The sequence below is a fragment of the Mizuhopecten yessoensis genome, unplaced genomic scaffold, assembly GCF_002113885.1.
Source record: "Mizuhopecten yessoensis strain PY_sf001 unplaced genomic scaffold, ASM211388v2 scaffold11139, whole genome shotgun sequence".
NCBI classification, from domain to species: domain Eukaryota; kingdom Metazoa; phylum Mollusca; class Bivalvia; order Pectinida; family Pectinidae; genus Mizuhopecten; species Mizuhopecten yessoensis.
In genome coordinates, this window is record NW_018408899.1 from 2,003,224 (window position 1) to 2,028,788 (window position 25,565).

Sequence of the window (25,565 nt, forward strand, 5' to 3'; positions counted from 1 at the left end):
TTAAGATAGTCTGTACTAAGGAATGCTATACAAAAGACTTACAACATTGAGTATTGGTTCAGCACAGACCTGGGAGATGTATTGTATGCTCCCACCCCAGAATCCCTCCCCATACATCCTTCTCACCACTCCTAGTCTCTCTCTCTGGATCTCTCTCCCTCTCTATCTGTGCCTCTCGAGCTCTCCGACTTTCTCTTCCCAATCCCCTCCCTTTGAAAACCTTGGGTCAGTCCCTGCCATCCCTCCTTCCTTTTTGTGCTACTAATTCCGTCTTTGCGTATTGCAGTTATCTTCTCTTGTCAGCAGGTATTGATTGTGACATCATTGGTTTGTGTGAGAAAATTACATCGTTTTCTCAAAAATTGATGACGTAACTCTCACAAGCGAATGACGTAACAATCAATACCTGCTCACAAGGGAAGATAACTCTGCAATATGCAAAGATGGAATAGGCAATAATATCGATGCTATAGCTTCTACTACGTATACCTTGCCAAATATTTCAAAGTTTTAAATATTCATAACAGATTTCTAGTACCATTAATAATACTTCACATATAAACACAATAATGCCCAATTTTATAAATCAGCTTTCCATCCCTTATGGTCATCAATGCCCTTAATAATCGACAATCTAAATAGCTCCGATAATTAAAACCCCAAATCTGTGCCGTCCACACCCCAGTGTATAATACTTTGTATCCTCTTGTTGGCATCCCTATTCGACCTATGATAACAGCACTTTATACACCTCAAATAATGTTTACATCATCATACATTAAAGTTTGTACATCTCGCCTCTGATAATAAACTTAGTTACTACATACAGACTATCTTACAATGTAACAGGACTATTATACATCTCTTATAACAGCATCAGTATTGGCACAGAAGCACAGCACGATTAAGTAATACTTTCAAGATTATAGGAGTATGTGCTATGCTACAGTGCCAAATGATAACATTTGTTTTCAAATTCATAAATAAATAAAATACATCAATTACTTCATAAAAAAAATTGGGTGTCAATATCTTACACCTGGAGCCAGATTGTTCAAAGATTGTATTGCAAAAGTCTTTAAAAAAATACATTTAAAAAAAAAAAAAATATCATTAATGTCAATTTATTTAAATAAATATAAAGACATTAATGAAAAAATAATTTTGATAATACTGCAGACAGCAAAGGTAGAAAAATGACATATTGCCACTGAATTCCAAATGATGACCAAAAAAAAAAAAAAGGAGATGGAAAATGTCAAGATCAAACGCGAAGATTCAACAGTACGTCTTTTTTAAAAGTTATAAACCTTTGAACAGTCCGACCTGATTTTACATTTGTTTATTAATGATTAACTCCCCCGACATCAACAGGATTCATAGTATTAAAATGACACTTTGATAAGGACAATCAACACATAATATTTATTATACAGTACCCGTAGTAAGCAGAAACAAGACAGACCAGATGACCAGTACAGAAATCGGACATTGTCATCTATTATCCCATCTCATGTCTGAATAAAAAGCTTCAAAGTCTTTATCTTACTTCACACATTAAATTAAGAAAGAGTGTTTCTCTCTTTTTTCCCTGGTAACATTAACGTTACAATGTATACTCCACATTTTATCCTTCATAATAAAGCAATCACAAGCCAGTTAAGCTTGACACCCGTTTAATACATATGCGGTCCACTCATGGGGTTAGCTTAAGTCTGTGCTTCACACAACTGCAGGCTCCGTTTCCGTTGACAAGTTTTAACAATAACTAGGTGAATCCAGGTTGCGAAGATTTTGTCTTTAGTAACACAACTTGGGTAGTTATCTCCATGATGTCGTTTTTGAACACGTAACAACGGTAGGTTGATGAGTTGAGCTTGCATGCTGCATGCACACCTGCTAACGAAGTTTTGTTTTACACACCTGCTAACGAAGTTTTGTTTCACACACCTGAGATTTATTTAGCATTGATCTGAAGGATAACACTGGCCATTAGCAAACATAGCTGTCCTCTAGCTTTGAAGTTCAGCTGCCTTTATATTAAGTAAATAATTATGAACAGTAATACGAGTGTCCAGTCACTCTGCGATTTGCCTAGAGGATGGATGTGCCACACCCAGGATGCAGTTATAAGGCTCCTGGACGGCACATCCACCCACCAAGTAATCTCGAACATCACAGTTTAGCACTAAGTGGTACAGTCTTCCAGGTAATGGAAGACACACAACCTTGTTTGAGAGAATACTGAGAAATGTGGCACAGCATTGAAGAAAGGACATTCATATGACGTCCCACACGATGCCTGGTATTTGTCTATATAACACAGGGCCTTAGCACCTTCCAATTATCCACACAGAACTGTACCTTCTGCAATTAAGAAAGAAAGATCAAATTAATATAATATCTTTTCTTAATAGTAGTTCAGACATAAGTTTCTATTACTGTAGTTTATTTTTCATGTATATGTACAATTTTATCAAGTATATTTACAATACCCTTACTTATAATTGTGGTATTTCCCAAACAATGACTATATGCCACAGTGTGTAATTCAATAACACTGGTAATCTTTTTATTGAAAAATTAGAATATCTTTTATAAATGTGGTACCATTATTATACTCAATAATTTGATTCCTGTCTACCTTTTGATCAAACAAGAATAACAATATTGTACATACCTGCTAGGACCTACTACTGGAATCTGAATCTGAACTTTCTAATTCTTTTAATTTCCGTCTTTTGCTTTTGCGGTTTTTATTTGATACTGACATTTCAACTGTGCCTCCTGAAAACGAAATTAAACAATACACATCAGAAACAAATTCCATTTTTTTACACGTATTTGCAAACATTTTTTTTGAAAAAGCTGAACCAAAATGCATAATTGTTTTTCAAAGTATTACCAGGAACATGGAAATTTGGGGGATCTACATTGTCAATTTAACATTCAAAAAGATATGTTTACATGCAGGAGTTGTTTCCCTTACACAGAAGACTTACCGTGCATAATAGGCGTATGGACCTCCACCTTCACAGTTGCTGTAGCCTTCACCCGTGTAATGTGGGATGCCAGCGGCGTGGAGGCAGTCGACCCCGGTGGTGTACTCTGAAATATACATGGAACATTAGGCAATTATTTAGAGTTAATTGATATTTGACCTTGAATTAAGTTCACAGATATTTTTGTTTAATTTGCCCAAATTGAGACCAATGTAGACAGTCATTGTGGCTAATTTGGAGAGATGTAAACTACTTACATTTCTACTACTGTTGTTGCTACTGTCATAGTTAGCACCCACTGGAACATGGGTGGTTTCCACGATGACCTCTGGCTCGACAATGATTTCATGAGAGGAGTATTGTGATGGTTCCTCTGTGATAGTAGTCAGAGAGTTGTCAGATGCAACTCTGGGATATAACCTTCGACTGCTTCTTGTTGCCCGTACCGGTACCTTTTTCTTTGGTTTTGGCGACGGTTCTGGTGATGGCGTTTCTAGTCTGTCTGGGTGCTCTCCTCTTGGTCTAACCTCTCCTTTAGGTCCAAAGAGGGACAGAAGCACAGGTAACAACACCAAGCCATTAAGGAGACCAATTACAACTAAAGCTGCGAGCACATTGAAGAAATACCTGAAAAGACAAAAACAACCAAATACATGTATACATTGTATACCATATTTTCAGATGCAGGTTAAAATTAATCTCTTACATTTAAGCATACTAACAATACCTGAATTTTCTACCAAAGTTTTCTCATTTTTTTTCTCCATTTTTTTAAGGAACGTAGATTAATCTGAAAACACATGCAGAGCACCTGAGAAGCACACATCTCAAACAAGCAAACACTAGGAGTAGGTGGGAGACCCTAAAGCAACAAAACCTGACAGATATACAGTCCATACCCAGAGCCCACCATAAACAAAACCTATTTTATTTATTTTCAAGACTCCTCTGACTTTATCTACACCCATGGAGCCCTACCTCCTCGGGACCACACAGACCCATGTTGAATTGACCAATAACACTGTTTAGATGGAGGAAATGCTGAGCCGCTTTAGTAGAAGGCATCCTGCAGGGCCTGTCTATAAATATCTCCACATAGCTTGGCACCTTGCCCTTCCCTTCATTTCCCTCCAACAATATCACAATCATCCAACCCCACTGTTTCAGTCATTTTTTTAAATGCATACAAAAAGCAATTTTCTTACAAGTTTTATTTAAATGTGAATATCAAAATTATTCCAATGAAATGTTAAAAGTTCAAAAAATAAATGAAAATTAAAACTGGCATGCATGACTGTAAGAAGGTAAAATGATATGACAGGAGCAAGGGAAAAAATAGTCATGTTTAGTGAATTATGACATGTTTAACCCCGTGACCTCCAGGTTTGACCTCCTGACCTCTACATGTGGTTGTGTCAGGTTGAGGTCAGAAGGCAGCCACTTCCTCCTGTGGGTTTGATGGCAAGTAATTTGATTTTTATGGCAAACTTTCCATCAGGTAACTTCTCTTCGATACAGTGTCATAGACCAATCACGCATTGCTCAAACTCAAAGGAAACAACTACATCAAAGGCACCTTCTATGGTAGGGAATACACCCATGTGTTACATTGACAAAGAATTTTATTTTTTTATTTTAATATCACTCTTTTACTTGCTCAAACTTGCTCACCGATTTCTCCTGGCATTTAAAAAAGTACATTTGAACTTCAGATACGGTGAGTATGTTATCACTCTGTGTCTAAAGTAAATCACATAATGTGCTGCGGGATTTCATGTTTTCTTCCTAAGGTGTGTGCTCAAGCATAATACCATTCATATACTACACAGTTCAACTGATGCAAGCTTAAAGAATCGTCTCTGTAATTTATAGACAGGACCACCCATGAGGAATTTCATATTCTATAATTTTACAATTCACCAAACAATGTAATCCTGAGAAGATGTGAAATATTAAATCAAATGGGAAGATTATGCAGAAGGAGGCTGCTTTATTTTTAACAACTGTCGAGGGAGATTCTATCTGACAATATTACACAAATTTTAATTATGTAACATTTTTAAAAGCATTCTGTGTTAGACAGTATGGATCAAAGGTAAGACGTAGAGTAAATCAGGACTCGCTGTAGACATGACATCCACCTTGTATATAAACACATACATCAAATAAATGAGATGGAGCCACCGAATCAGATTTTACAAGAGTATACGGCCACACACACAGTTGGTATTAGCTCTTATAGCTGCAAAACCTGCCTCCACTAGCCAGATGAACTATGTCAGCCCCTCACTCAGATTGCAGCCGTACTTGCCACTGACTACAGATCCTACACAAAATCAAACCTTCCTGCCTCACCATAGCATAAATATTTAGAAGGAGCTGATTACAGCTTTTCCTCTATCTGTTTTTTTCAGATTCTATTTATTCTTTAACAAGAGCACATTTCCTTCCAGATTTTTTTTTAACCCCAACAGAATGTTTTTTCTCTTACTATGCCATTTTGGTATTTCACAATCTTCAAAAATGTATATATACATAAGATATGCAAGTTTTCTTACTCATTTCTTTAGCCTTGAAATTTAAAATTTAAAATTCAATTGATTTAGTATATTTTAAATTAACTTAAAATCAAAATTCAAATCAATAATCTGTTTATTGTGGTAAATATATGTATTGCAGGTATTATATGTGATAACATATTGCAACTGAAGTATAGTAGTCAACAGTTGTCTAAATAGAATTTAATAAAAGCTTAAATTAAAATCTTAAATTTGAAATTACCTTTATAGGTAATCCAAAAAGTTTGTGAGAAAAACCACTTAAAGGATATTACATACTTTGCAAACGATCATTACAGTGAAAAGTTCATTTTATCATTTGTGGTATTTTATCTGATATTTTAGTTACTGTGTTCAAACAAGAAATTCATTGTTACAAGGCATAACTACACTTTGTATCAGTTGGATCAAAATTGGATCTCACCGGAGCATATGTAGGACTACCACAACAAATAGCTGTGTGTAGGCTGTGCATAGCACTTCAAACAGACCATAGACCACCAGGAAACTGTTTATATGAAGTCATATTACTGCAAACAAGGCGAAAGATAGGTTTTGCAGTATTGTAAGATGTCTATCTGTAATCAGTGACTTTATCCACGGCCAACATCTCTCCTTGGCAGGCCTGACTGATACTGGCCACATACCATGGCCACAGACCACACCTGAGCACTGCCACCCCTCTATTGTTCCCCATAATCAACTGCAACAGGCTACAGTTACTTCAGAATTATTACATAGCATACATACCATGCAGTTCTTTCTCCCAGACTAGGTGCTCAAAAGTGAGGATTGTTTTATAGTTTTATTGTACTGTTTTTTCCCAAAAATACAATTTACTTACACTTTGTTTTTCTTCTGTTGTTTTTTCCTTTTTTTTTCTGTTGAAGACATTTATTTAACAGCCAAAAAGGTCTTTAACTATATGTGATTTTAAGACATTTCTATATGAGTATTACATACATTGTTTACTCATTTGAAAGTCTTTCCTTTCTGTTTTTAATTTTGTTACTAGTATTAACAACTTAATTTTTCATGAAGTATTACACCTGGTTGCCGATCTTTAGCTGTTAAGGGAGGCAATTAGCTCTCCTTTCATCACAATGTGATGCATTTGGTTTTCTCTAATGAGTAGGGAGCTGAAAGGCGATGAATGAAGACAACCAGCGCCCTCCATACCCCTGCCTCCATCACTGCCTGGTTCATCACATTCTACACCTCTATCACAACCTAGGACACACTTCCTTTCATTTTTTCGCTATTTTTTTCTCTCGTTTTTTTCTCTGTTTCTCTCAGATGATAAGTCTTGAAAAGTGAAATAATGAAGAAAGAAAAAAGGAAATATGAATTTTCTCCCTGACCCTACCTCCCCAATTTAAAAAAATATATATATTATTAAATGATAATAATTCAGACCTGTCCAAAGTACAACAACCTCACAAGTACATCTTAAGTGGAAGGCTAATAAAATATTTGTCTTTATATCAAAGATTGAAACACCTGACAAGAAAGTATGCTCATTGCGAGATGTAGCGCCTTAGGCCTGGTGTGGGGAAGGTCTTCCCTTCAGTCTAATAGGCTAGCAGACATCCCAATAAACACCGACTACCTTACTTAATGGGTTAAGGTAGGGAGATATTAATTGTTCTCAGCTAATGTTACGATGTGTATAGTCCTGACTCCAAGTAGTGACAACGCTCATTCATCTCATATTAATCTTACAACATTTTTCCTCAAACAAAAAATCTTCCATTTGGTTTTAAGAATGACTCTCATACCAGTGGAATTAATGAGCTAGTGTTCTTGCTTCATATATACAGCTTAATATTCAAATTTCCATACCATATGTTCAGCTCTTTTAAGTATTTTTTATTTCTCCAAAATCAATTACTCAATCTAGAATTGATGTTTTCTTCCTTGGAAGGCCTTCTTTTGTAAGATTAACATTGAACTGTTATCATTGACTGGTTACAATGATGATTGATCAATGCGAACTAACACTATATATACCTGGATAGAATTGATTTATAGACATCACACACAGGATGTTCTTATAACTAAAAGATAAAACTGATTGCAACATTAAATCTCAAGATGAGGTTATTATATAATTACCACATGATTTTTTCCACATTAAAAGTTACTCAAAATATGTAGAATGAATCTTTCAATTGTTCAAGTGTATTGAGGAACGTATACAATCGTTGGAGAAGGCACATAGCATCTGGAAACATTCACAAGATAGGGGAAAAACAAAAGTGCAGCATGGTCCCACAGGTAATTTTTCAGACTTCATTCTTGTGCCTTTACATTATACACAAGAAGGAAATGATGTTTGTCAGAGCACCAGGTCAAATTTAATTTAGTAATTATGCTGTAGCTTTACGATAAATTGGCATTTCACTTACGAGTATTGTTCATAAAGCTCATTATCAAGACGAAACACCGATGTAGCAAACAGAGGTAAAAAAATCAAATCTGTAAACTACATTAAATTCTGGTTTTAAGAGCATAGATATACTGCAGTAGAGTATTGTGTTTATTTCATTTCCTTCTTAATCACAAAGTGTGATGGAGGTGGTAAGACTCTGTGGGTGGTCCCAGATCTGGGCACAACCTTATCATCAGTCAGCTCTGTGTTGCTGCCTTACACTAGAGAACAGCCCTATACGCTAATACTGCTTACACAAAGGAAGTTCATGTCAAGCCCTTGTCAGATTTTTACCCTTTATTCTAAATATGCAAATTTCACCACGGTGGTCCCATCACAATTCAATGTACATAAGTGTCCTATCAATGCTATCCTGGCAGAATTTCACAGTCAGGTGAAAATTTTTGTTTTATAAAAATCTTATCAAACGAATATATATCTAACAATCAAGTGAAAAAAATAAATTAGAAAAATAACAATTATTCCCTTGTGTGAAGACAATTTAAATAATAATGTTTGCTGGTTTGACTCAGACAGCAAGAGAACACAACTTTTGATTTACATCAGAATTTCAGAAATCTTCTTTATGCTAGACAAAATTTCTTGTTGTATTACCCGTGTAATTTGATCAGTTTAATGGTGATTACATAGGCATAACATATCCTGCCCAGAAATCCACAAATACTTGTTTTTGCTATATAAAGACTCGTGCCTCTAGACACGCTTATTACCTACAGTGAAGTCTAGCCATTTCAATACACATCAAAAATCTTTTGAGATGTGTATTTTATGCAGATCTTCAATTTCCTTTGAACTTATCTTCTGCCAACAATTATAAAGAAATAGGCTTCTAATTATTAAATAACATGATCAACATTTTAATTAAACAGTTTTTAAAAATTTGGCCGATAAGATTAAAAAAAACTTGAAAAGAAGTACTGTACACTAAAAATAACTAAAAAAATAATAATTAAAATTTAACATTATCTTGTCCTTTTAATGAATATGCCTTTTAATTTTAATTTTTTCAAATGGAAACCTACCGATAATATTATTATACACATACAAGTTATCCCCACAGCATATACAGGCTAGTTGGTTTTCAGTAACTCACTCCTACCAAAGAAATGAATAACATTCTTGGATAAAAGGTTGTTTTCCCCCCTCTCCTTCCACTTGTTGTAGTGTACAGAGGACTCCGGTAACCCCTTGCCTTTCCCACTGAGGCATGGGCTACGGTATAGAAATTTCATACCCACTAGCTGGGTGGTCCGTCTCTCTCTCTCCAACCCTATATGTAGTGGTACAGCTTTTATGAAAATAGCCCACTGAGTGAAAAAAGCCCGAAGGACAGCACCCCACATTATACAGCCAACTGAATGTCGGCCTTCCATTGTAAGCTACATACTTAAAAGTGAGTTAAGCTTACCGAGAAATGTTTAAATCCCATTTTTTTCTTGAATTCACTCTGAAAACATTGATATTTTCATTTTCAATAGGTTTAGTTGATGATTAAGTGTAATAAACAAGTACAGGTTTTGGTATTCATTTTAATGTATGTAATATTCTGAGAGACAGAAGCACAAGTAAAAACAGAACAGAAGCTAACCAGGCCACTGATGTGGGTCTTAGCTTTTCAATAGAAAGGAAAAGAAAATTGACCCTCCTCACAAACTATAGGTCGGGGTAGATAAATAGAGTTTTTCTTCAATCCCATTCAAACGGATTTCATTATTCACCTATGCTTCTAGCACAAACCTTACACGAAACTAGCTCATAAAGCCGTCTTATTTATTTAAAGAACTGCAGAAAATTATACAAAACCACAAACTCAGTATGAAATGGGTCTCAATTTACCAGGAACTGACAGACGATGGTAACAATAGTGTTGGCCGATCACTAGAGCTGTATGTACTACTATAAATGAACGGGCCAAAGAAAACTTCCTATGCCGTTTAAAAAGTTTAATGGAATACAAAAAAGGCTTGGCTATATCTCTTGTTTAAATAGTCTTTCTGCCATGCTAGTTAAATCCCTGCCCTCCGATATTGTATCTCTGTACCTCATTAGTGAGAGTCAAAATATTTCAAAGTTCTGTGAATGACTCTTGGTATTTTCAATGTCTCTTTACTTAAACTTAGACATTGTTTTGTTGGCATAATTTTACACAAAAAATGGGAAACTGCAATTAAGTGCTTGCACCTGAGGGAGATCATTGTTACCATTAGCCTGGTAGCTTTGATAGATCAGCCAAAACAAGGTTTTTATTTTATTTTAACATTTTAACTTCAATCAGCTTCCAGAAATATACACAAATTAATGTTAATCTTAATATTTTCCGATTTTTTAATTTATTTTTTTTGCGATTCGAGGTAAATTGTATGTTTTTGTGTACATGTAGGTCATGAATACTTTAAAATTCCTGTGCCGATATCTGAAGCTAAGGCGGGTCCTAAAAAGTTCATATTGTCAGTATCTATCAGAGTAAATTAACATCAGTTATACATACATTTCTGTAGTAGTAGTGTGGAAGGCAATGAGGGGCAAAAAAACAAATGTGACCCCCAAATGTACCCCATTTTTTTGGAAACACCATCCTCCCTGCCATCACATTGAATCCCACACTAGAAGTTTTGTAACATTCAGTGGGGCCGAGTTTTATAGGCCATGTGTATCAGTGTTCAGTAATGAGATTGAGTACAACTTCTCTGCTCCTCCGTAAGCTGAACACTTTATATTTTCGTATCATTAAAAACACTACTGATGTCATGTACACAAAACCGAGAGAAAAAAAATCATAAAAACATAATGGAATCAAGAAGGGAACAAAATTGTGTTTGGTTATCATATACAAAAATGAAGGGAATCACACTGCCTAACCCTGTGTTGCAAACTTATCTAGAGTATAAATCTCCTTACATTTTGGATGCCTACAGGTACAACAGTAAATTTTAAAAATAATTTCTTTTCTATTCTATTTTCTCTTCTAACTTATTTATGTCTCCTTAGGACCTGATCATAATAACTTTCAAAGAACCCAAAAACTGAATTATAAACACCAAATTTTCCTGAAATTTTCCTGTGGATTGGTTTATGACAGAAAACTGCGATACTTAAATATTAAAAAAAAATGAATGCTGAATTTCTTTATTTCAGAAAAAAAAAATCTTTCCAATTTGAACCAATGATGAATTTCTAAAATAGTACTAGACCACATCAATACACACTTTATTGATGAAAGTTTGTGAAGGTATATGATGCGAACACTATTCCACCACAAAAGTTTCTCAACATAAAAAAAAAAGGTAGACTTGCTATCAGCGTGGCTATGATGTCATTCATGGGGATAATAAGGGATGTGTGGGGTTCTGATATAACAGCAGCTGGGGAGAGATTACTGCGGAACAGAAAGAGAAATCTACCACATTAATATCTTTGTTTCAATCAATTCTTCATTATCAGACCACACCCCTTCCCAGTCGTCCTTCCCTTTAAATTGAACTATTGCTGCATCCAGGAGGTTTCTACATGGGGGTTTGTGTACAGAACAAATCTAAAACCAAAAACACATGCACTGCAGCATAACTTCTATAACCATCTATGTACCAACAGCTTCACAATGATTGAAAATTTCCTTGTGGATATCAAATTTATATACAGCACATCTATTTCAATTAGATGAAATCTTCATCCTCAAACACACTATTTTTAGAACAATCTCCCATCGTATAAACAAATCATTATCATTTCTGAAAATTTAACCACAACAAACTATCATTTAACAATATACTCTCCGAAAAGGAATAAGTATTTGATTTTAATCTTCGCACAACAGTGTGATTCTGCCTTTTGTTAGAAACTGATATGTCCCGTGGAACTGTTCTTCATTATACTGCGAAATCCATATGAAATGCAAATACAGTGGTAATCAACAAAACCGTTCTGTCTTACTTTCTGAACTACCAATTTCCTAAATTTGATAATATTTTTGACATGAGAGAAAGTGTTGCTCTCAGGCAAAGGCAATAGAAGCAGACCAAGTTTTGGCAATGAGTGGATCAAAATTATCTACAAATAAATGTCAATACTCACTTGACAATGAATTCAAATTCTGCACTCAAGAGCATGACAATTCCCAAAAGTGTTGAGATGGCACCATGAATGACTGGGGCGAAGGTGTGCTGAAGGGAAATCATGATGCGCTTGTTTCGTGACCCAATGGCCGTTAGGAAACCCTGTAACAACCAAAATGCAACATTATTTCCTTGAAGAAATTCTTCATCTACAGGAAAATCCAAAGGCTGAATTTTCATCAGAAATACAGTGGGTTTTTTTCAATAAATATCTTTAAACATTTTTTTTGAGATGATCACATTTTCAAAGTTATATCTGAATTATAAATCAATAATACTGACCACTGCCACATGGACGGTAAATTCCACTCCGATGCCAACACTGACAATGAGAACCACCGCAGGAACGGCACTCAGTTTAATACCCGTCAGACCCATTGCACCAAATAGCTCAACCACAATCATGGTCAGAACAACAACCTGTCAAAACAAATAAAGACATTTTATAAAAATCTCAAATCATTTCTTTTCAAATTTTGGTACAAACATAACCAATATTGAAATACCGGGAAACAACTCTGTTTCGCTAATTATTGAGTCTGTGGTGGGTTCTTAATGGACTATAAGCTATTCTTAATTTTTAATTGTAGATTTCCAGAACAATAACTTTTTATGATTAAAAACAAACTCACAAACTGAATCAATCACTTCCAGCACTTAATATACAACTTTTAAACTAGTTCCAGCCATTTACTATATTAAAAGTTCTAAACTTTGCCAAATAAGCTTCCTTGAACACTTATATCACTGTTGTTAAGTTATAAAATTCTTGTTTCCAAGGCCAGTTTGATAACTCTTCAACTGCAATCAAATAAAAAGAGAACCCATGATACAAGCAGTACTGTACTCTACCTATAATAAACTTGTGGAAATTGTAGGCTACGCACTCACTAAAAATAGCCAGCTTCTATGCCAACACCAATGAAAATCTCGATACATCTTTTCAGAAACAGCAAGAACTTTATGACAGTATTTCAACAACTGTAAAATGTAACACAGCGAACGCTTCCCCATAGTTATACTGTTTTTTGTGGCCTGTGAAGAGAGATGATGAGGGCCGGTCACACATGGTTTCTATAAAAAGTTTACAGTAAAAAAAATGTAAATCTGTTTCTTCCCCATGTTGACGGCAATATAGCACTGCACTGATGGTCACAATCACATTTTATGACAATCTGTACACAAGCTATCCTAGGTCGATGATGCTTGCTTTTTACCTCTTTCAATTAAATCCGGCAAAAATGCATCAACAGGGAATTTCATCACTCAGCTTCACATGTGATTCAGCTGATTTCATGAGTATTTTATCTGTGCTGTATATATGATGCCAGTGTAAATAGGGTCTAGTCTCCTTCTACCGTTTCTCAGGAGTAACTATTTTCTGACACGTGCAGGGATATATCTGAACCATATTGTGCCTGCGTCGACGACATGGAAGATGGATGACTATCGCTATATTTGTGGTAAACATGACAGTCGCTGTTTTCATCCTTACAACTCAAACACATACCTGGCTGGTGTGACAGCACGAGGACGTAATTCAAAACGTATGACAAACTATTATGTCGAGTTTCATTCTCAACTTAACAAACACACACACGCAAACAACACCCGATGTAACGACAGAAATGTCCTAAATATGTCCACGAGCAATTATCAGTTTTTCAGTTTCAACATTCTAACACAACAATCCCTTTCCGACATCTACCAACCAAAGAAAATTTAGAATGAACTTGCTGCGACGGTTACAATTTTACTACAAATAAATCATGACAATTGACAAAACTATATATATAATGATGTATTTTAGCAATATTCTGATTACTAAAACAGCTAATCAGGAAGCCCAAGACTATTTAGTTCAACACTGCTATTTGTGATTTGCTGATTGTCCTGGCTACTCACCAAAATGCTGGCCAGCCAGGGATTCATAAGGATAACGGTGATCACAATAAAGGTAACAACTAAAATACACAGGATGGACAACATCAGATAGAAGCGTAGGTTGATGTACTGCTCCCAGAACGTGAATGGTACTCCGCTTGGATAGTTTGGTAAACCTCGCTCGGTGAATGAGTCGCAGATTGCACGGATGGCCTGTAACAGTCGAAAGTTTTAATTTCAAAATATCCCTACAAATACAGAATTAATGACAAGTTAATTATTTCTTTCACTCCTACAACATCAGATTGATGTAATCCATTCCCATTACTTCTAATGCATACAAATCTGAGGACAAAAATACAAAAAAATAAATTCAAATAAGAGATGTTTAAAAATAGAATAGGAAAAGAACACACACCTCAAAAAAAACCTCTATCTTGAAGTAAATTCTAACTAACCTGTGGCAATAGAGAGTGAAAAGTTAATGTTTTAGTGGTGCTGTTTATCGCTATCACTATGGTATCAGGTATTATCTGTGCAAGTTCTGTTTAGTGGGAGATAGAGACTGGTTACCGGGTACACAGATGCCTGACCAGGCCCTGTACCACACACACACACAGGTGCCCCCAACACGTGATACCTACAGACATATCAACCTCATTTGTAATACCCCCGAGTATAAACTAGGCCTGGGCCCTGACTTTCCATTTAGATTTCACAGCTGCCTTTTCAGCCATGTAACTCTCATCTAACAGACCTTACATCTATAACAGACATGTACACTTTGTTTTAACCCCTTTCTTACATATGTAACGTTTGTTACAATTACATTAGGTCTTCTAGTAAAATTCTAATCATAAATGGTCGGTACTTTCAGAAGTATTTACCACCAGCAATGTGAAACAGAAAATTAACTTTTACAATTGCAGCAGTAAATATTGTTGAAGATGTAATAAGAGTACACATTTCTATGTGGGGAGCAAAGTTTGACTCGTAATGTCTAGTTTCTGGGGTAATGAGTTGAGAGGGAGGCGGCACCTGGCTATAATGGACAGGCACCTGCTCAAGTGCACCAATAAGCTCATCCCTAATTACCTTGATTGTATGTAGGATGTCCTCCGTGTCGGACAGGTTGGTGAGATAAAATGGTATCTGGGCATAAATCAGAGGCTGTGCCTTGGATACTGAAACGGAAAATAAAACATCATCATTAAAACCATACAACAAAGGATGAAACATTTCATTTGGAAGAAATGTGGTTTTAACATTTGGAACAGCATTGAATATTCTGAATTTGTTATGTTTTTAGCCCTTGTAATGCCAGTGCCAATGATTATAATTCATTGAAATCAATTCCCACATGTTCCAATTTATGTCTTACTTTTGAGTTCGTAATCGTAGGAGTCATGCGGCTCATCCTTGGTAGGGGGATGCAAGTCAGCCATGGATGCAGTATAGGCCATTGGGTCATTGGATGTCCATGCGGTCAGGTAGCTATAGAAGGCCTTTGGGGCAATGATTCCATTTTCTACCATACGGTTGTGGGGAAACTGTAAACAACATCATTATTATGGATTTGTTTAATTTGTTTCTCAACAGCCCAACAGCCCCACAGCACACATGATCATATAAAGATAAACAATAGAAACAGTAACACTTCGTAACCCTCTCAATTACAAAGCTATGAACCCACCAAATTTAACATTTAAAGGTTCATCAGTTGTTTAAATATTTAAAAATTAAAACACAAATTTTTCACTTTCACCGAATACATATAAATCTTACCAATATTTTTCCAAACTTTCACACGGAGGATTTTGTTTTTATATCGAAGATGATGTTACGTACCAGGTTTTTGTCATAAGGTGTGTCCACGTCTCCGGTCTGGATCAACAGTTTATATGCCAGTACACCACTGTCTGATGCATTGGTGTACCATCCGTCACGGTACAACCGTCCCTCCGAATATTCACGGTCAAATACTGTCTGCAAGTCTGTAAGTTGATTTCATAATAATGTGATTAATTAAATGATTAGTTTAACGGCCAATTAGTTTTCAAATTTATGTTTCGTACATTATAAAAACAAAATTTACAACAGAGATGTACATTTATACTATACTTTATATAATCAAGCTATTAATTAGTCCTACCTGGAAATGAAACCATGTTTCAGGATAATTTCACCGAAGCAAATATGTCCAGCTGAGCTTTAGAGAACAAATATGGTATACCACAAGTACATTAGGAAGTGGTGATTTGCTCTAATTGAGGAAGGCCCTGGTGGCTTCTCAAGACCAGGCCAGTTACTAACAGCCGTATCAAATTACATGACAACAATTGTACATACTTTTAACATGTAAGTTTCAGACCTTACACTATATCATATAATAGATTCTGACATGGCAGCTTCACTCACCTTCCAGCCACTGCCGGAACATAATCAGCCAAAAGTTTGGCAGTGAGCCATCTTCACGCTTGATAATTTTTCCTACACTTTGGAATGACTTGTGGTACTCCAGTAGTAAGGGTTGGTTGTTAGGATAATCAAAATCTCCCTGCAATATAGAAAGAGACAATAGAACATATTTCACAAATTCAATCAAATGAGGTAGATTTTAATTGTACATAGGATAACGGTCGCCTTCTAGCTTCGCACTAGAGGGAATTCCGTTTTAGCCCAGTGGTCTAGAGTGTGCGACTAAGAAGACTGGGATCGATGTGATCACGATTCGATCCCAAGTGCAAGCACACTACTCTCTTTCTGTTACACAAACAATATGATTTCTATATTTCATCTTACATAATTTGAATCCAAAACTTTCATGTGAGAATATGTCTTTGTGAATGGCATTGAGTTAAACATACCTTTGTGACTAGGTATATATTGTAGAAGCCAAAGTAATCCGATTGTGCCTCTAGGAACTTGTACTCATTAGTGCCCTTCGGAACGATGTCTGTTAAGTCAAGGCCATCCTTGACCTTTGTAATGCCATAGATACTGACCATCAACACAATAACAAATGATAACACGGTGAAAACCTGTAAAGAAAACAAATACAAATATACCGTAACTACAAACTCTCATCATTCCAATCATCGTTTAATTCAAAATAGCATTCTGGTCATTTCAATGCATTATTGATTCAATGATTTTAAGGCTTTGCTTATCTTTAACAATTGTTTTATGACCCCAACTTTGATATGACTTAGTTGATATTTCAAGTTTTCACATACCTTGACGGGAGGTTTCTTCAGAAAAGGTCCCACCCTTCGTGTGGCGAAGCTGGTGAGGCTCAAACTGAGACACTCCCTCTGGGCCTGAGCGAAACGCTCCCCGCAGCTGACTCTGTCGTCGGGGGTCAAACATTGGCGCGAAGAGGTCGTGGATGGGCACACTGACAAAACACAATATAAACAGTTTTAGAAATGGCGCTAAAATGACTAGGAAAGATAAAAAAAAAAATCAGAAATGTTTTTTTGAATTAACAGAAAAATATCAAAGCTATCAATAATATTAATTCCTGATCGTGAAATGAACATAAATGATTAGTAAAATTGTTTGATTAGGGAAATCTCACTTAATGAAAACCTCCCTCGGTGGCTAGTCTCTAACAGTAGAATGGCAGACAGGACGACAAATAATCCATTTTCTGTTTGACATTTGAATGAAAAGTGCACAGGATACTTTGGCATGAAAAAGCAGTTTCTAGATTTTCCTTTTTTTTTTTCAAATTACTAAGTGGTGTAGGTTACTTGTAGAGACTTGAATTTGGGTTGCCAGGTGAAGAATCCCCATTCTTTTTACATATGCATGAAAATAATACTTTGTAAATCAAATCAAATTGAAACCTGAGCTGGCAGCTATGCTGTAGGGTTATGGAGTAAGATAATATTTTTTTCTCTCTCACTGTTTTGTTGATTTCTACATAAAAGTGTTGTGTAGCCCTAAGGGGAGGTCGCTATGCTCACAAAATTCAGTTTACGTCCCCTTAGATAGTCATTAAAGTTTTTAGGTATAACATTCACACTTTTGATCTAGACTATAAAGTTTTGGTAGCGATATTACACAGAAAGTCACACAAGTATGTAAGGAGATAGAGATTCAAATAAAAATTTCACGGAGTGGTTTCAAATGTTTTTAGCATATGAAATTAGAGAAAATGGAGTCTGTCTCCCATCCTGTAACATGTCCTCATGTTAAGTACATGTAAACCAGTGTATTGCCCTGATTTTTTTTTTTATTGATTTATTTCAAGACTTGCTACATTTTAAGTTCATATCTCACAAAATTTATGAAACGTGTCCGTTTCAAGAATGTTAAATTTATACAGAATACCTTTCACTGATAGTATACTGCTAAAATGTCATAAAACAGATCAACACAAAGAATACGTATTTTTACTGTTGAATCCGGACAAGATAGCAAAATATCACAAAAAACATTACCTTAGCTTAAAATTTTAAGAATCAAACAAATTATCAGTTCTCATGAATACGAACATATCGCTAAAATCCTAAATGGCCAATAAATTACAGAAAAAATAATTACCAGAGAGTGTTTATTCTTAAATACAGTTCTGCACAATATAAACTGCATATGTGCATAAAAATATGTAAATTTCAAAATGGCTACTTACATGATGGAAGAGGGGTTGGTCTGGCCACAAACAAGCCCTCAGGGGCAAGAGAAGTGACCACATGATCACCATCCGGTCCGGCATTGACCACTGCATTGTAACTGGGAGGAGGGCTGGGACTGTAACTAGGGGGTGGGGTACCGTAGCAGGGGGGAGGGCTCTGGTCACGCATCTCAAACTCGTTACGGCTGGGAGCCAGATCTATCACTGTGTTGTTGTTATTCTCAGCATAACTGTTGAAAAATAGTCACAGTTCATCAGTATAAACTATATTTTAATTTTTATCTTCATTTACATTTATAAATGGTTTAAATTTATGTACAGTGAGTAGCATACAAAGTCAGTAAAGCTCAAAATCCCAAATCAAAAACTTAACAATTTCTATTTGACCCCAACACCTCTTTAACTAGTGGCAATGAGACAACCCTCCCCCTCCCNCCCCACCCCCACCCCCAACAAAACATGCTTTCACCTGTACAAGTTTAATACTGACCTATGACCCTTGAACATGACCTACCCTGTACAGTTAATTCTGACCTCTGACCTGCCATCACCTATATGACCTGTCATCACCTATACATGGTCAGAACTTACCTCTGAATACAACAGAAGATGTCCACACGCTTGTCTTCCTTCCGCTTCAGGTCCCAGCTACAGATGGCTGGGTATACCAATAGCACTGATCCCAGGTTGAAGAGAATCAAAATACCAGCCTAGAAATATACAAATTAGACATAAATATCAAATGACCATCAACTGCCAACAGCCACCTCACTCAACTTTAGGAAAGAATGTGGGCAAACAAAACTGATACACAAATATTTCTGATTTTATTCCATACATAATTTGATAATTTTATTCAATTGTTCTTACTGTTGAATGGGACATATAAGTAATTCAAGCTATAATCAGAAACTGCTTCATAAAGCTCAACCACAGATAAAATCACTTGAAGTCCTAAACTTCAAAAACTGTCACAAATAGCATGGAGGCAGAAAACAATTTAAAAGCAATAAAATGTTTACATGTTCGCCTTCAGAAGTAGACCACAGCCAGCGATACACACTGATTTTAATATCCTCATAGCTTTGATCCTTTTTATTCTCTATATGTGCCCTGTACAATCATATATTACTTGCAAAGTGTTCACTGTAATTTAGAGATTTTATCACCAGTTTTATATACAAAATAATAGCGATTGTTGTCTTGTGTATCACCACTTCCCTCGCCTCACTTCAAAACATTATGTGAATGAGCTTGGCAAAGGCTGGTGAATTTTATAGATGCATCAGTGAGATAATATACACATGAACAAAATAGTAACTATTGGCAAAATCACAAAATCAGGGTGGCCTTTCACCGACAGGTATTATCTGGAAATTTTAATATTCATAAGAAACACAAATCAGTCAATCACCGAATACCGTTAAAAAAATTGAATGAATTCAGTCGATTTTGATCTGCTGGTGGTCTTGTAACGAAAGTGTCGTCAAATACAGGTTGAAGTGAGGTACAAACCATATGGTTCGTGTTAACACTCTCTGTTTCTTTAACTTGATGAAATTCAAATTAAATTCTCTGTCCAATCACACGTTTCTTCAACAGCTGTCCCCCTTCCTCACTCTCGGAGTTTGACATCGGTAGGAAAGGAATAAATTACCATTTCTCATTAACCAAGGTGAATCTATGCTTTTGCCTTTGATTTCATCATTGTATGTTACAATCAGATATATTAAATTCGGGAGTGACATGGTTTGGATGTGTGTGAAAGGCAACTACCTAGTGTAACCTATATATACATGGTATCCATACTTTCCATGTAACGTAATAGATGTGTCACTGTGTTAACACATACCACCTGGGACTTGGTAATGCTTTAGCTTAAAATTTGACTGACATATATATATATCTTTTCTTTCGGTCATAAAGTATTTGTACTTTATAAGCTTTCAGGAAAGATATTACTCCTCTAAAATATTTATGCAGGTTTCTGTTTTGAACAGGGATGATAAACACAGGGAAGGGTCCCTGGTGGGTTATGATTAGTTGTTTAAAATATTTACCATTTCATTGCTGTAAGGGTCATAAATAAAATGTAAAATGTTTGATACGTAAGTTCGACACCTATAATGAGCAAATTCTAAAACAGTTTCCATATTTTTCATTGCTGTAATTCTACATTAGTAAATAGTGTGTAAAATAATACTGTACAATTACTTTACCAAAAATTCATCCTACTTATGATTTTTAAAGAAACCATTTAACCATTTCACTACGCAATTTTGCCTTTAATTTCAATATCTTGAAAGACGTCATGTTCATTCTTCACAATATTTGTTGGATTTACCTAAAAAGTGTAAAAATACCTCTATCATGTAAGTAAATTCAGTGCAAAGTCGTGTGAAGAGGTATGGAAATAGGTGAGAATGATAGAAATGTATTTCTTTGTGGGATCTTGCCCGTAGATCCAGACCTAAGGAATCATATTATGTTCTTGTCATGTTACCACACAAGTACATAGCTAACACTGAACGTGTGGGAGTGAATGTGGGAGAAGCCCTGTACATTGTACTTAACCCCCCTCCCAATGCATGTGGGGGAGGATATCCCCCCTCCTCTTCAGTCTGCAGTGTGTTAATGGGACCAGTGACCCATTATACTAAATACTACACATTGCACATCCAGAGCCAATACCATTCATTTCCCATCTCCACCAAAATCTTGGCTGTCTGTGATGTACATCTAATGCATGTGCATACGCGTGTGCGTGTGCCATGCATCAATGTACGCATCGGAGAGGAAACTATTCACTACTGCAGCTGGCCGATGTTCAAACTTCTTATACAAACTTACAATAATACATCTATCCCAAGCTGTGAATGTTTCAGTACAGAAATCTAAATCACTGTCATTGTTTAAGGTAATCTTGATATTGTGATACCTTGTTGCTCCCTCCCCTGGATCCCCTCCCCTGGATCCCCTCCCCAATACTACTCCATGCCCTGACCTGGTTGTGTAACCATACAGATACATCATGCAGGTTTAAGCCACCGCTCTGTTGATCTACCTACCAGAATCGTACCTCATAAACCATGTCACCATCGGCTCTGTGTGTGGTAATATATATACAATACTACTCATAACATCGGATACACTGTGGCCTTTTTTTCCCATACCGGGTCACATTTTATTGTTATGGTTATGTGATATTAACCCACGCTTTACCAATCACACTACACTCAGGGTTAGAACAATGACTCCTAATCCTGTAGGACAAAGGAGATACTCTACAGGTAATTGTCTTGTCGCTCGTCCTATATAGCTACCAGCCACTCAATACGTCCGACAGCCAAAGTGGTCAAACCTTGTCATCTCAAATTAGCCCACCTGTACTGGAGCTTCCTAAAAGCACTTAGACACTGCTCATCCAATTGTACCGCCACACTGACGGCATTATTTTGTATATATAACCGGTGAATTCTGAATGTAATGAGTTTCAACAGCAGAAATAAACTAATCTTCAGCATCTTTATGTAGTTTTTGGAGAAAATCAAATTGACCTTTTCTTTTCCAAATATGATCATTTCAAGCAATGATTTCCTAATGTTTTGGGAAAATGAAAAGTTTGTGAAATTGCTTACCTGAAGGGAGAATGCTCTGAGAGCAGGTATTGGGATGATAGCGGCAGAGAAGAAAGCCAGCATGTTATTGACAGAGGTCAAAAGTACAGACACACCAGTCCTCTTAAGACATTCTGCAGTCTGGTCCTGAACAAGTGATAGAATAAATTAATTAATTTCAGCACTGCAAATAATCAAAATCTACCGTATAAACAAAATCTTTAACAGAATTACATCGAGCAAATTATTTTCCTTTTCTGTTTTTTAATTCAATACCAAAAAAAAAATTAGTACAAGTTCATAATTTTTAAACGAGGATTAAAGTTTTTGTTTTCTGCAGATACATGAATTATAACGTGTTTATTTGCAGCAAATGTCTTTAAGTAGGGTAAAACACTTACTGAATAGGGTATGGATTTTTTGTTGCCATTTTCATAATATGTGTGAGCAATAAGAAACATATCATCAACTCCGAGTCCTAGAGCCAAGAATGGAATAATCTGAAATTAAAAGAAATAAATGAAATTTTTTGCTCTTTAAATATATGTATACTTATTGCACAAGGTAGTATCACTGCAAATGGTTGACCTTTCCCCATGGCAACACACACAACAGTCTTCAAATGATATTTCCATCGCTGAAGCACTGTATGTAAAAAACATCTGTGTATTTTTTGCATTTTTACAACAGATAACGTGAAAAACACGTTTGGACTACATCTCTGGGCTTGAATTCTGTCCGTGCCTCTTTTTATCTTCTCGGTAGGTCAAATCCGCTGAACATCTGCTACAATACAGATGAAAAACGTAGCTGATCTTGGCTTTCTAGGTCTACCACTGAGCTTCCCCACAATATTTACCATCAAACGTATTCTGCACTGGACTGTTTCAAGGGAGGTCCAGTGGCTGGCCTCATAATTGTGAACGTATCTTTATTTTCTTCATCAACGTAACTCTCACTTAGGACTGTAATTCTCTCACAAAGATGAGGATGTATTGGTACACACTAAACCCGTAAACTTTCAAAGTCGGAGAAATCTGTACACCGTTAGGGCGTCCTTGGATCACTGATCTAACGGTAAATAACCTAACCTTGATTCTACAAGTCTCTAAACAGGATATAGACATGGGTAGTCTAAAATGTCTCCCCGGGTTAACACGTCTCTGCTCGTTAGATCTAATTAGACGAAATATATGGCACAGGCATCAGTTGTCTTGATGCGTTTCAGCTTTTGACATGTCATGTTTTTCCTTTGTTGATTTTATCATTTTCTTACATAATGGTAAAACCATGCTAATTGAATCTCTTAACACATCATCCTGTACAAATAACAATATTGTTACTAGTAATACTCTTTTCACAGAATATATTACTGCCTTGATATAATAATTAACGAAGAAAAACTGTAGTTAACTAGTTGAAATCAAAACATTCTGATAAACATGCAGATGCAAACATGAAGTAGATGAAAGTATTATGATAATAATTAATTCCCCTGTACATCAAAAACAGATCAACAAAATCTCACATTAAATCAGGGGAAGAAAAAATCTACTGACGAAGATGTACAATGTATTCATCTATGTTAATCTGAGATAGGTACCTGTTTTGTATGTCCGAGGCTTAGCAAGATAACTCAATTACGACATTCCTCGACAAACATTAATCAGTAGACTACTTACAATTAATGATACCAGGTTATTCTCTATCCACTTATGAAACACCAGTATATTATATGATTGAATTGCTGCATCCCCTCCTCCCTTCAACCCCCCTCCCCCCGAAAAAAAACTCTTGATTTCTGTACACCTGAAAAATGGGACAAATGAATGCCCCCCCCCCCCCCCCCCCCCCCCCCNATATGATTCTTGCTTGTCAACGGATCCGTGCATAAATCATCTTTGATTACCGTCGACGACAAAGTGCACACAGTATTGCTACACAAACATTCCAGATTTCTTCATGGGCCAAGGTACTTACTAGGTTGATTAACGGACGTGAGATGAACCAAGAGGCTCCTTGATTAACTTGTGATCTTCTTACATATATCCTTCAAATTGTATTGGTTTTTTGTTGTTTTTTTGGCGAGAAATGAACAAATACCTGATATAATTATACATCTTATGAGTCCTGTCAATTAACGATGATGGGCTCTCGACGGATCCCAGATTTTCTGAGTACCAAAGGAACTGTATGGTTAGACCACGCTGCATGGTTTTTTTCCCATACATCTCTACTGTAACACAATCTACAATTCACTTTTCGATGACAACCCACTCATGATTCCAATAGTATCAACAAACTAATGACTTCTAGCAACTTTTTATGGTATACAGAAAGAAAACCACATAAATAAGCTAAAAGACATTCATTCAATTAAATGATTCTTTTTCTTGTCATGTCAGCAATATTTGTTGTATTTTTAGCTGACGTTCAATGGAAAATCAGCAGTAGTATACGGACACCTCTGAACCGTCCCTTCACACCAAATCACCCCGCCCACCCACACCTGTCGACCCCTGGCCAGGTAAAGTACCAAACAAGCAACTCTCTGTACACCTTTGCATGACTAGAACTTCAAGCATGGCTTGCACAATTTCACAAGCTCAGCCAGACTGCACTGCCATGCAGGTGAAACACTGAGTACACACAGGGCTAATGTTACACATTGTTTACTTTAGTCCTGCGTCGTCTGGATTAATTAAATCTGCTGATAACCTAACCACCATGTCAACGTGTATACATATTTTTTTCAATTTTAAACATAAAAGTGTTATGGCAAAATGTCAAAACATCATTAACGCTTGCAGAAAATCATGCTTGTACTAATTAGATGTTTCGGATCATCCATAAGAAGTTGTAATAACATCCACCTGACACAAAACTACCAAACCTTAACAGCATATTGTTTAAAATCCATACATGTTGAGCTAAAGTAATTTTAATCACAATAAACTGATAAAAAATATATAACCCTTTTTTGCCTTTTTGTGATTTCAAATCTCATCTTCTTTTAGAAAAAATAATTTATACGGATATGACTGACATATCAATCTCTTTAATAATTTTTTGAAACAAAGGGCACATTCCTGTAAAATGCTGACCACTGTTAAGAAGTGTTGGCGGTTTACTGTACATGCCACCGTGTCGGCCCCAGACCATCACCATGCGAATTTGCCTTCACTGCTTATTAACAGTAATGATGATTATGATGATAATGTGGGTTAAGTCAGACTGATGCTGATGAAGTTAGCAAGTTCTACCGATAATGTTCTCATTTCCCTATCTACCAAATTAT

At 36.1% G+C, this 25,565-nt stretch overlaps 1 protein-coding gene across 1 annotated transcript in view; it reads right to left on the reverse strand.

The window, feature by feature from the left end:
• Positions 1–375: 375 nt before the first annotated feature.
• The window catches only part of LOC110466639 (protein patched homolog 1-like), an 81,670-nt gene continuing 56,480 nt past the window's right edge, over positions 376–25,565 (reverse strand). Inside the window, exons 13-29 of the mRNA XM_021523273.1 lie at positions 22,669–22,767; positions 22,289–22,414; positions 19,242–19,360; positions 18,648–18,880; positions 17,245–17,405; positions 16,876–17,049; positions 16,427–16,565; positions 15,857–16,002; positions 15,390–15,558; positions 15,104–15,192; positions 14,030–14,221; positions 12,407–12,544; positions 12,084–12,226; positions 3,260–3,629; positions 3,003–3,108; positions 2,681–2,787; positions 376–2,367 (exon numbers count right to left, since the gene is read on the reverse strand). Of these exons, the coding sequence (XP_021378948.1) occupies positions 2,684–2,787; positions 3,003–3,108; positions 3,260–3,629; positions 12,084–12,226; positions 12,407–12,544; positions 14,030–14,221; positions 15,104–15,192; positions 15,390–15,558; positions 15,857–16,002; positions 16,427–16,565; positions 16,876–17,049; positions 17,245–17,405; positions 18,648–18,880; positions 19,242–19,360; positions 22,289–22,414; positions 22,669–22,767 (2,508 nt within the window). The 3' untranslated portion in view covers positions 376–2,367; positions 2,681–2,683. The remainder of the gene's footprint in view (positions 2,368–2,680; positions 2,788–3,002; positions 3,109–3,259; positions 3,630–12,083; positions 12,227–12,406; positions 12,545–14,029; positions 14,222–15,103; positions 15,193–15,389; positions 15,559–15,856; positions 16,003–16,426; positions 16,566–16,875; positions 17,050–17,244; positions 17,406–18,647; positions 18,881–19,241; positions 19,361–22,288; positions 22,415–22,668; positions 22,768–25,565) is intronic.